The sequence below is a fragment of the Micropterus salmoides genome, unplaced genomic scaffold (genome assembly GCF_014851395.1).
Source record: "Micropterus salmoides isolate LMB-PRFRI ecotype aquatic unplaced genomic scaffold, ASM1485139v1 Ms_hic_scaffold_2, whole genome shotgun sequence".
Classification (NCBI taxonomy): Eukaryota; Metazoa; Chordata; class Actinopteri; order Centrarchiformes; family Centrarchidae; genus Micropterus; species Micropterus salmoides.
In genome coordinates this window covers 28,888,001-28,901,253 of record NW_024041150.1, presented here as the reverse complement: position 1 = coordinate 28,901,253, position 13,253 = coordinate 28,888,001, and the positions used below count along the sequence as shown (strand labels likewise).

The 13,253-nt window shown below is 40.9% G+C and overlaps 1 protein-coding gene across 1 annotated transcript; it reads left to right on the top strand.

The window, feature by feature from the left end:
• Positions 1-7,296: 7,296 nt before the first annotated feature.
• On the top strand, positions 7,297-12,438 carry LOC119912266 (protein mono-ADP-ribosyltransferase PARP15-like). Its single transcript, XM_038731379.1, has 4 exons — positions 7,297-7,892; positions 10,592-10,728; positions 10,918-11,098; positions 11,397-12,438. The coding sequence occupies exons 1-4, from the start codon at positions 7,511-7,513 to the stop codon at positions 11,681-11,683; spliced, it is 987 nt and encodes a 328-aa protein (XP_038587307.1). The 5' UTR covers positions 7,297-7,510; the 3' UTR covers positions 11,684-12,438.
• Positions 12,439-13,253: the final 815 nt, after the last annotated feature.

The following is a 13,253-nucleotide window of genomic DNA, read 5'->3' as shown; positions in this document are numbered from 1 at the left end:
GACTTAAAAGAGTTCACTGACTCAGCCGACCTGATTTCCTCGGGCAGGCTGTTCCAGAGCCTCGGGGCCCTGACAGCAAACGCTCTGTCCCCTTTAGTTTTCAGTCGAGACTCTGGAACAGACAACAGACCTCTGCCCGAGGATCTCAAGGTACGTGCTGGTGCGTATGGGACTAAAAGGTCAGAAATATAACAAGGCGAGAGGCCATGAAGAGCTTTAAAAGTGATCAATAGAATTTTAAAGTCATTTCTAAAACATACTGGGAGCCAGTGTAATGAAGCTAAAATAGGAGTAATGTGGTCATATTTCTTTGTTCTGGTTAAAAGCCTGGCAGCTGAGTTCTGGACAGTCTGGAGTCGATCAATAGATTTTTGGGTTAAACAGGTGAAAAGGCTGTTGCAATAATCCAGGCGTGATGAGATGAAGGCGTGTAAAATGGTCTCGGTGTCCTTAAAAGTTAACATAGATCGAATTTTAGCTATATTTCTAAGTTGATAAAAACATGATTGAACAAGCTTTGTGGTGTGCTGCTTGAAATTTAAATTACTATCAAACCAAACACGAAGGTTCTTTGCAACAGGCTTAATGTGATTTACTAGGGAACCAGCAGATGGCAGTATTTGATTTGCCATCTGCTGGGACCCAATGACCAGGATTTCTGTTTTGTCAGTTCAGCTGGTGGAAATTATTTGACATCCATTTTTTTTATTTCACAAAGGCAGTTGTTAAGTGAACTAAGCATTCCAGGGTCTGTGGATCTGACGGGCAAGTATATTTATGTGTCATCAGCATAAATATGAAAAGAAATGCCATGTTTATGGATAATATGTCCAAGGGGAAGCAGATACAAGGAAAACAAAATGGGTCCTAAGACCGACCCCTGAGGCACACCATACTTAACTGGACAGAATGAGGAGACATAGTTGTTTACAGACACACAAAACTTCCTATTTGACAGGTAGGATGAAAAACATTCTAGGGCAGTACCAGAGATCCCCACCCAGTGCCTCAGTCTGTCTAACATGATGTAGTGATCAATGGTGTCAAAAGCAGCGCTAAGGTCCAGGAGTACAAGGACTGAGCACATGCCTTCATCAGCAGACATTAAAAGGTCATTGGTGACTTTAAGCAGGGCAGTCTCAGTGCTGTGGTACTTCCTAAAACCAGACTGAAACTTTTCAAATAATTTGTTATTTTCCAGTACAGTGAGCAGCTGTTTGGACACAATTCTTTCTAGAATCTTTGCAATAAAAGGCAGTTTTGAAATTGGTCTAAAATTATGTGGGAGGGAGGGATCTAAACCAGGTTTCTTTAAAAGTGGGTTCACGCAAGCCGTTTTAAAATAATCAGGGACACAACCAGTAGATAGGGAGCTGTTGAAAACAGAGATCAAATGGGTCCCAACAGAATCTATTACTTTCAGTAAACATTTTGTAGGTATTACATCAAGTGGGCTGGAGGACTCTCTCATTTGTGATACTGTTTTTAAAAGCTCAGACAAGTCGATGGGATAAAACTGGTTAAAACTCTCTTGTTGCTGGTGAGGAACCTCTGAGTAAGAGGCCACGGGGGTAATAGAGGCTCTGATTGACACCAATTTATTGGTAAAATAAGATAAAAACAATTCACAGTCATCATTACTTCCAGCTGAGGCACAAGGAGGGGTTGGGTTTACCAGCTGATCCACAGTCTTAAACAGAAACCTGGGATTGTGTTTATGTAGTAATGAGTTCAGAAAAATAGTGTGTTCTCGCATCCTTAACCATTTTATTGTAGTTAATTAATAAATCCTTCAGACTGAGGTAATGGACTTGGAGATTGGATTTTTTCCATCTGCGCTCTGCTTTCCTGCATTCCCTTTTTAGGCTGCTGTCATTTATCCAGGGTTGCTTACTACTAAAGGCCTAACCTTTAGAGGAGCAGTAATATTTAGTGACGACAAGCAGATATGATTGAAGTGATTGACCAGATTGTTGGTGTTGGAATCAGACAGGTGTTGGCTTTGGCTCTGAAAGAATGCGCAAAACTTTGAAACACTTTGTTCATTAAAGATGCGACAACACACGGAGCTTGGTGAGGCGGCATGAGTAACAGGCGAATCACAGCTAAAAACAATACATCTGTGGTGGGCAGATATGGTCATGTCCACCAATTCCACAGAGGAAATGCTGACACCCAGGGTAAAAACCAAGTCCGGTGTATGACCACGGTTATGTGTTTGCCCTTTGACATGTTGTTTGAAGTTAAAAGAAGTGGCCATATTTAAAAAGTTAGTTGCATTAACATTGGTGGGGTCATCATCATGAATATTAAAATCACCACAAAGAACAATTCTGTCATAATTTAAAACCAGAGTAGATAAAAATTCAGGAAGTTCTGATAAAAATCCTCCAGGCGGTTTTGGGGGGCGATAAATTATAACAAATATGATAGGTTGCAGCCCTCCAACTTTAAGAGTGAGAACTTCAAAGGAGTTAAATTCATCACAGCGTACTTGATGACATTTTAAATTTTTCCTATACACGCTCACTAGCCCACTACCACGACCACTGACCCTCGGTTGACTAAAACAATCATACTGAGGTGGACACAGTTCAGATAGCTGGCTATAGTCATTCATTTGCAACCAGGATTCATAAAAACATAAAATCTAGATTTGCAGACAAGATAAAATCATTTAAGATAAAAGTCTTACTTGAAAGTGATCTCACATTGAAGAGAGCCATTTTAAATGGGTTTGTTCTGGGTGCTGGAGTTGGTGCAGTTGTCCTAATCCTTAAGAGATTACTATTATTTCTGTGTGGGATGTTCACATTTCGGTTTACTGGTCTATGCGTGATGATGACAGGAATAGAAGTCTGTGGAACAGCGCTGGGAGCAGACGGCTTTACATGCCAGCAGGTGGAGACAGTTGTTTGTGGCAGTGAGGCAGAGATCTGTTCAGTGACCGGTGGTGTGTCCAGGTGTGCTGCATGAATGATTAGTCATTCACGTAAGTCATGTGTGGACCGCACCACATGCTGTATGTGCGCAGCTAACATTTCTGAGCCCCGTTTATTTGGGTGAAGTCCGTCTGTCTTAAAAAGAGACATTCTTTGCCAGAAAATATGAAAATTATCCACATAACACACACAGTGAGCCCTGCAGGCGGACTGGAGCCAGTTGTGGAGGCCAAGGAGTCTACTGAAGCGGCCAGCACCGCGACCAACTGTGGGAATAGGACCAGAGATAAAAACGGACTTTCCACACTGCTTTAAAAAGTTAAAAAGACGGTTAAAATCTGATTTTGTCAGCTCAGACTGCCGAAGAGCTGTGTCATTTGTTCCGACATGGACTATCACTCTTGTGATGGAGGACGGGAGTTTTTTTAAAATGACAGCCGTGGTGGCACCGGGGAAGCAGCGAGTGGTAGCGTTAAAGAAACGGATGTTTCTGGTTATGGAGTCACCAATTGTTAGTGTGGTTGGGGAGAAAAGATGACGAGGAGATGCCGGTTGTGGGGTTCCAGAGCAGGATTGAGCAGAATCTGCTTCAACACTGCGTGCGGACTGAGGATGGAGTGTGTGAGCTGCCGAGTGTTGTGTTGGAGTAGCAGTAACAGACCTGAGAGAAGGGCTACCTGACGGTGCAGGGTAGAGACGGCCTCCGGAGCGTCTGAGCACAGCCTCCTTCAGGATCCTACGTCGGGAAGCGGAGGTTTTTGACCGGGATGACGGCCGCCGATCAGGCCCAGCGGCAGAGCAGCGGCCCAGTGCAGGAGATGTAGCTGGTGGAGGAGATGCAACAGTGTTGGCAGGCACTGTCCGCCAAAAGAGATCCGTATCAGGGAGACTCGAAGCCGGAGGTGCATCCGCTGGTTGGACCGGAGTGTCGTTAGACAAGGCTGGATAGCGGTTGGAGAGACCGATGTCCGGAGGAGAGGCAGCCCCATCCGAGCCTCTCTTGCAGCCACGGACCACCACTTCAGCCCAGGTTGACTGATGCTTTGGAGTCGAGCAGGATGAAAGCCTCGGAAGACCAGAGGGGTCCCAAAACACGGTGTCCTGGATGTTAGCGGTTGCGCTAAGAGAAACAAACTTGAGTTTGGCTTGTACTGAAGTCACATCCATAAAGCCAGTCAGCAGGGAATCTTTCTCTTTGAGTTCCTCTGAAAGTCGTCGGATGTCTTCCATAAGGTCAGCAATCTTCTTGTTCGCTTTCTTAAGGAGTGAACAGTCCTCATGGGGCAGAGTTATTTCGGCTAGCATAGTCACCGGAGCTTTGTTGCAATCAGTAGCGTTGATCGCGTTTTTACGGTCATCTAGCTTAAAATCCATGGATCGGATGGCTAAAATCCTTATCCCACGTAAAACTTAAGTTAAAAACTTAAGTTAAATAAAAAGGATATAAAAAATTTAATGAAAAAGAGTGGATTAAAACTGGATAAGAGTTCGGTTTAAGACGGCGGCTACAGACGCCAACGCATGCGCAGAGTGCAGATTACGTCAGCAATTACGTCAGAGATCTTGTGACAAGATGATACGTAGGCTACTAAATACTACGGCTGACCCCGAATAGTCGAAGATTTGATGCTTCGATAGGCAGAGCCATAGTCATCTAAGTTTGTCTTGAAGTAATAAAACTCATTATAAAAGGCACAGCGATACTCAGGAGGGGTAGAAGAAAACCGCCAGACTGTTTAAGCAACGTCTTCTTTTTCTTTGAAGCGCAAACCTTTTTATTGCCGAGCAGTCTAATCCCCGCCTTCTTCTTTTTTAATTTTTGATACTGTGTCTTATTTAAAGGAATTTTACCTTTTAAAACATTGTAAGCTATTTCACATAACGCTACCAAGAGGTAGATTAAGGTAGATTTTTAAATAAAACAAGATAATTGGTATTCAAATTAATAGTATGGCTAACTTTGCCTTGAAAAAACAAATTCTGAACTAGGTATAAACAACTTAAATTTCTATGATGCACATATTTTGTAAATACATTTTGGACCTCAATGTTATTGCTAGCATCATTCATTAAATCATCAATAATCAACAAATCGTTTTTATCTAAATGCAACAATGTATCATCACATAAAGAAGATGGCAAGCCTTCAACGAAATTCACATTTCTAATTTTCAATAACTGGTCATACAATGGTTGCCAACAAGAAAAAATATATACAACAATCAATCAACATTTTCACAAAATATGTTTTACCGCTGTTTGAAGGACCTGACACAATTAGACTAAAAGATTTTTGTGGTCTAAAATCAAAACCATCAGTCTCCCTAACAGCCATTTCAAAAACCGTATGGTAAAGTTCTCAGATCAGGAAAAGCTCTGCATGTACACGACTTGAAGTCTTGTGGCAAATGTTTTATTTTTTAGGTCGAAAGCCTTTTCATTTCTCAGATACTTAAAATTCTCTCCTATTTTTAGGATAGTAGATAGGGTGATATCTATCTCAGCTTAAATCACATCCTAATGTCCGACGCTCTGTGATGCAGGATAAAACCGGAAAAAAGACTTTGGCCCTGACGTCATTTTGTTTACTAGCTAATAACTAAGATGTTGCAGGCAAAACACATGATCGGTCCAAAAAAAGTAACACAGAAGACGACAATACAGTAAGTAGAAAGAAATATTACTACAATATAGGTGACAACAACTAATGCCACTTCCCTAGCAAAGGTTGTGATTTATAAAAAACAAACTTGTTGAAGACATTAAAAATGTGCATCTTGTAAGTAAACTCTGAACCATGTAGCTGAAGCAGCTGAAGCAGTAAGACAGAAAAAACTGGGAGAAGATAAGTAAAGTTTGGGTTTGGCTCGCTAGCCATTTAACGTTTTAACGCTGAAGTTTTACTTTTCGTCAACTGACCAATCACACCCTGGATGGGACGGGACATTAAAAAGGTTTGATGTTTACAGCAAACTTTCAAATGATGAACAATATGATAATTGACAAGTTAGTTCTCAGTCAGTTGAAGCTTTGAAGCAAGGATCATGCCATTTTGGCGATATGGGGGTGCTCAACGTCTGAGTTTACATAAAACTACCAGTTTTCTCCCAATAAGTTTATATGCAGCCTATTACAATATACATTTCAACGTTTAATGCTGTAAATAAACATAATAATAATGTCAATAAATGTTGTCGGCAGCAGAGAGAGAGAGAGATAGAGAGATAGAGAGAGAGAGAGAGAGAGAGAGAGCGAAATGGGTCTTCAAAAAGCCTCAGTTTAGCTGCATTTTCCTTGATAATCAAGCAAGTAGTCTCATAGTACTATTTGTTCCATTGTAATCAAATCGCAATATTGTCCAAAATGATCGCAATATTACTTAAGTCTCCAATTATTAGAGCCCTATTCCCATCAGTCTCCAGTCTCTATACAATACTTTGGTGTAGCTGTACTTTGGTGTTAAGTGCTAAGAGCCAATGTTAGTATGCTAACATGCAATACCAAGATGATAGCATTGCCAATGAGAGCATGCTGATATTAGCATTAAGCAACTGTGCCTAAGTACAGCCTCACAGAGCTGCAGTAGACTCTTAGTCTTGTCTTATCCTACCTACAATAAATAATAACCTTTTTTTCCACAGATGGTGTGTGCAAAGACATCTTAACTGTAGCTGGACCACAGGTGGAGGCTGAACTAAAAGCAGGTGAGAAAAAAGGACCAGATAGAAATATTCAAGCAACACACACTTAACAGTTTCTTACTCGTCTTGTCTTTGTTGTGTTTTGTGTAGCAAAAGTGAACCAAGGAGAAGTTTTTGTATCTCAGTCTGGATCATTCCCTTGTGAAGCCATTTTACATGTGTGTGGACAGAGAGATGCTGGTATTATTGAACAACTGGTGCGTCGCATCATTGAACATTGTGAAACATTTCGATTCAAGTCTGTGGCCATTCCTGCCATCTGTGCTGGTAAGATTTTTGCAAGATGTTCAATAATAACACACACATACAGTATAAATGAGTGTCAGTTTTAAATCTGCCTGTAAAAATACAAACTGTTTGTGCAGGAATTGGCGGGTTGGACCCTGGTGTCGTAGCAGGTGCCATCCTCCGAGGAGTCAAGACCGCCACGTCGTCCACTCTCCTCTACTGTCTCACCAACATCCGCCTCGTCTTGATTAAGATCAAAGTTTTCTTGAAGTTTAAAGAGGAAGCAATGCAAATGTTTCCCACTGATGGAATCAATAGAGGTGACAGGAATTTTCTTCTTTTGTATTTTTTAATTTATATCAAAATTCTCTTATTTCAGTGGGAATTGTCACTGATTGTTGTGATTTGATCTACCTTGCAGTACCTCGGTTTTCTTATTTCCAGCTCCCTTCACCTGTGAGTCCAGACCTTAACATCTTCCATACCAGCTCCTCAAATGAACAGTCTGTCTTCCTGTTCCTGGGTCTCTCCAGAAAGGATGTTGATGATGCCAAGACTAAGCTGAAGAATCTGTATCAGTCTCAGTGCTCCACTCAATCCTTCAAAAAGGAGGAGCTGGCATGCCTCACCCAGGAGGACATGGAGGATCTGAAGCAGCTGGTTGAGACTGAGGGTCTGTACATGCAGGAGGACCAGTCCGGCCAGGGCAGCTTAACAGTGAGCGGTTTAAAGGACGGGGTCAACAAGGTTGTGTACATGATTAATGCCTCCCTCAGAAGAGAGGTGAGAGTCAGGGAGGAGGAGGAATTGTACACCCGTGTGGCTTGGTGCATCCTGGGACCTAACGGCACCTGGGAGAGACTCCCTAAAACAGCCAATCACAGCCTGGAAAAAAATGATGTAGCAGGAATGATAGTGGACGCACAGGGCATCCGGTGGAGTGTGAATGCACAGAAGTTGGAGGCAACAAGCCGAGTAAGTGGACTGAAAGCGAAGCTGAAACGACTTGTGAATCTGAGAGGTGAGAAGCTGGTTCTAGATGAGAAGTTGTCGTGTAAAATATTCATTAGGCCAGATAAGAAAGCTTGAACTTTTACCAACATTTTTATTTCAACAAAAATAGACACCAATTAGAATACAAAAGTTCCAGCGGAGTGTGTCAGAGATCGATGCAAAATAGAGTCCCATTCTGTTACCAGAACAGCGACCCGAGTTGACATGAAAACCATGTAACAACTGACTTTCACCTCCTTTTGGACCTCCTTTTATAGCTCTGTTTCTTGGCATCACATACTCTCTTGGCTCTCTTTTCTGCTGATCTGGAGCTGGGAAAGTCTCAGATTTTTGTGTGCCTCAGCCGCCCTAAGACCACCGCTTTCCATCATTTCAGCTTTTGGTGGATTTTTATCACTTTTATTTCACTGTGCCTGGGTGTCTCTCTTCTCTCTGTTTTCCAATCTTTCAGCTTTTGGTGGATTTTTATTTAACTATGATTGGTATTGACTGCACTGATGTCTGTTTTTTTTGACTGCACTGCTCCTCTCGGTGTCCTTTGCATGCCCTCTGCTGATCATACTATTTCAACCATAACCTGACTTTGTGGAATAAGCTGTGCTCTCTGCTAGAAACAGGACAATCTTACTGTGATGGACTATTTTGTAACACAGTTTTCACAAAATCTACATTTTTGTTAGCTGGTGTTTTTCATGCTGTGTCCGCCTCTACCTCTGCCAAAGCTCACATGCTTGCTTACACACACACTCGCACACGTGTTACTGCTGAGCCTAGGCAGTTAGATACAGAAAGGATCACACACAGAGAGCTATAACACTGTAGTGTAAAGTTAGGATCACAGTGTTCCTAACTTTACTTAATCCATGGACACAGTAGTCGACAAAACAGTTTCACCACATGGACCATTCAGCTCTGCTCTCGAGTCTTCAAACATAACACTTGATCATCATCAGCAGATGGACTTTATCTAGTTGTCATGGAACTTCTGGAAAATCTGTGCACGTTTAGGACTTTTTGTCCATGTTGGCTTCAAATTAAGTTAAAAAAAAAATAAACAAAGTTTATGCACAAAAATTGTGCAGGTATTGTATTTAAACTGAGACAGCTATAACATCAAATATGAAGACAAATGCAGCCAATACAACATTAACCTCTGCAGTGTTGTGCTTTGCAACTTTTTTTTGCAGTTAAAGATGGGATATGTGATTCAGGAAGAATCCAGCCCAGAGGAAAAATCTTTTACTCACAATGGTCTTTTCTTTAGCTCTTGAGAAAACAATAAGATCTTAATAGTATATCTCTTTGAGATCACTCCAATCTGAATTGTTGCTCCTAAACCCCTTAGGAGAAATGGATGAGATGAAGAGAGATTGAGGTGTTGGGACTTGGGTAAGACAAATGGATACTGAATTGAGATTACAATAGGATAAATGAAAGTAACAGATGAGATCTCATCATTGTATCTTTTTGAGTTCATTAATGTCTTGCTTATTGCTCCTGAAAAGCAGTTGGGAGCTCTGGGGTTTGTATTACATTGCTGTCTATGCTTGGAGAACCATGCTGGAGGCCCTGAGCTGGATTTGAACCCTGCGCCTGCTGTCCAAAGGGCAACAACACAGCCGCTGCACCATCCAGCTAAAATCAATAGTGAAGGACTGATCGTCTTTAAATAGAGTACAATTTTCCTTTACTTAAAAGAGGAGAAATACCATATCCACAATTAAAGTCCTCAAAATTCAAATCAAGTAAAAGGTATAAAAGTATTCCATAGTGATTGTACTTAAGTATCAAACGTAAAAGTGCTTATTCTGTATGACAGATACGTTATATCTGTATTTTTGACATTTTTCTCAGTAACTTGTAACAGATTAACAATAAATACAATAAGGATTTGAAATTAAGGGGAGTAAAAGTACAAACCCCAATAAAAAGAAAATACTCAACCTCAACATTTGACGTAAGTAAAGTACTTTAGTAAAAAAAAAAGAAGTGTGGGGTCACTAAGACAAAAGATATCTTGGAGCTTTTTTTCTGATCCACATTTTGGACTGAAATTACACTTTAAGGTACTGTAAATCTCATCTTTTGATCAGAGTAAGACAGAAATGAGTTTTTTGCTTCTGAGGCCAATATGAGAAAACTGACATATTTGAGAAGAATCATGAGATCCTAGGTGTCATAGCTGAGTTTTCTTTGAGCTCTTTCTCTGATCTCATGGTCCAATGTTAAGGAGACTTATTTAAGATCCGTTAGAGATCTCCTGTTTTGATCAGAGTCGGACCTAAATGAGATTTTATATGGTTGTTGCTCCTGAGGTGAATTTGAGAAGTGGGAGAAAAGGCCTTGGGATTAAAAGCAGCTCATTTGTGTCTAGGAGAAAAGAAGGAAACAACTATGAGATCTCATCGTGGATTTTGCTTTCCTAGAGCAAATGACAGAGCAAGTAATGTAACTAACGTTAGCTGAGTTTTGGGTTAGCGAACCGATGCTACATGGATCTGTGAAGGTAACATGCAGAGATGAGGAGACAGTCGCAGAGCCAACACACCATCTCTAGACAGCGATACAAATGTTCTGCTACTACGGCTAACATCACAAGTAATGCTGTGGATAAATACTCACATTCATGCACAGATCACTTGTAATGTCATAAAACACCTTTAAACACTTTTGCTCTGATTATCTGTTTCCATTCTTTTTTTTCAGACTTCACTCTCCCCCTGTACTGGGATAACATGGCTGACAGTGAAGCTTTTAAGAAAGTTGAGCTGCAGACTTCCTCTGCAGAGTACCGGACAGTGAAGGAGGCCTTCAAACGAACTGTCTCCAAGACTGTAATGAAGGTGGGCTGGAAAATACATTTTATTGTCTGTAGACATTGAGTACACAAAATGTCATTTTGGCAGCTTCCAGATAATAGCTTTCACCTTAATGACTGTATTTTTTATGACAAGGTATCCCTTACAAATTGACTTTTTACAAGGGAATCTGACTATTCTAACTATTTCCTGGCTTTGTTGTTTTCTCGATAGATCGAGCGCCTGCAGAATGTTCGTCTTCGACGCGCCTATGAAGTGCAGAAGAAGAACATTTCTGATAAGAACGTACAGGAGGGTGGAGCAGGTGAAAAGCTTCTCTACCATGGGACGACCCAGGAGAACTGTGACTCCATCATGAAAACTGGGTTCAACAGGAGTTTCGCTGGACAAAATGGTAAAGATCTTTCGCTCTGAAATAAGGAGTCATTGGTTCAGCAGTGCAGGACCTGGATCAAACTAATGCAACTCTGAGCATGCATTTAAATTTCTTCAACATCTTTCTATTGCCGCCTCTGTTTTGGAAAGCATCTCTACCTGTAACAGAACATTTAATTACAGAGCTTCACAAACTTTTAGTGTTTGGTCAAAGGGGTGTGGTCGCATTGATAGGATCTGGACCTCTGGACCCTGGCTAGAATCCTGATTGAAAGCAACTGTACTGATATTAATTTCCTATTTCCTCTTTTTCTCAGCAACTGCATACGGTCATGGGACCTACTTTGCTGTAAACGCCAGCTACTCAGCCCACCCTACTTACTCCAAGCCAGCTACTGATGGTTCTCAGTTAATGTTTGTGGCTCGAGTCCTGACTGGAGTCTACACGCAGGGCCAGAGAAAAATGAAGGTTCCTCCACCTCGCAGTGACCAGCGGCCCCATGACCTCTACGACAGTGTGGTGGATAACATATTTAACCCCAGCACGTATGTTGTGTTCCATGATAACCAAGCGTATCCAGACTACCTCATCACCTTCAAGTGAGGGAAACACAATAAAGAGCACACACACACACATACAACGCCACATTGTTGATGTTCTCCTCTGGAGAGTGACTAACATCCTTCAGTAAGTTTGATGTTGTACTCTAGTATGAACGTCATTCTAGTCTTGAGCATCGTAAAGTCCTCCACAATCTGTTCCAGGTTCATCTCTGCTCTTTCATTCCGATTTATACAATAAAAAAACTCAGCCTCTTGATTTTGATTTGGGCATTATACCTGTGATTATAATTGAGGTAGATGCAACCAACACAAAAAACAAGTAAATGTAATTCCCCCACTGGTCTTAAGAATAAAGTAAAAGTCAAGCTTTTCATTGTTTAAAGGTATGTTTTGGAGTGGGTTTTTTTGGTGTTTCTGCTTTATTTTGGATAGACATGGTAGATAAAGACAAGAAAGGCGGGGAGAGAGAGAGAGAGAGGATGAAATGTAGCAAAGGCACCCATTTATGGGAATGTTTACTTAAAGTTGTATGTAGCAATGTGTTTGAGAGTTTGTAAAATTGTAAAATGAAATTTGTAAAATTTGAAAATAATTAGTTAGTTAATATTTAGTTCAGTTTTTAGTGAATGTGTAATGTAACAAGTGAATGAGTTTAAGTTAAAACTGGCCCATAACTTTCTGGTATAACTTTTGTTGTTAAGATTAAACCATATACTGTTTCTGGCTTTTCAGACTGCTAATGGTGCATATTTTGTTTGATTTTGTTTTGGGATTCATGTTAATAAAGTTTAAGCTGTATTTATCAATATTTTGCATATGAAATGAAACAGCATTAAATGAGTCAGTCAAATCTCATATCCACAAAAAATTATCACCTAACTAGGAAGTTCAGTTGAGCCTTTTAGCCTCATTTAGCTCATTGTTGTGGTTTTATGGCACTATTACTGTTTTGTTTAGTCTCACTGCCCTAATCAACGCTGTTTGTAAAGGCTGCAGGAAGCCATTATAAAAAGCGTTGTCAGCTCATATTCTCACTCTTTTTGGATGCATAGGGCTCCTCAGTCAAGTTAGCAATAATAAACTTCTTCAACAAGTGCTTACATAACATAACAAAACAATCTTGACTTTTTGTTTCACACGCAAACAATCACCAGTCTCATGGGTGAAAGTTTGGTTTTGGGCTCACCCATCCACTCCAGCCACCTCCTTACTTGAACTTTGGTTTTTTACTTTTGTTAAAGAATTTTCTTAGGTGTCTTAATTGATGTAACAGGGAAAGGTAAGACAGGTCTATCTGAGACATTCGCTGACCCCATAAGTGTTCACTGACCTTCCAGCTGTAGTTATTTCTTACATGTTAAGGCTTGTGTAGACTACACGACTTTCAGCATCGTTTGATGGCCCTGCTGTTCACACTACGCTACTTGCCGTCTTGTGACAGGAGTCTGAAGTTGCTGGAGGTTAGTAAAAAGTGTTTTGCAGTGAAAAAGTAGTTGCTTGCTCTGCCAGCTGCCTGCTCTCATTGGCTGGATGTGGATGTCGAGTCAGCCAACTCTTCCAGGTAGCCTATCTAGCATGCTAGATATCTGGCAGACGTCGGCGATGTGTCA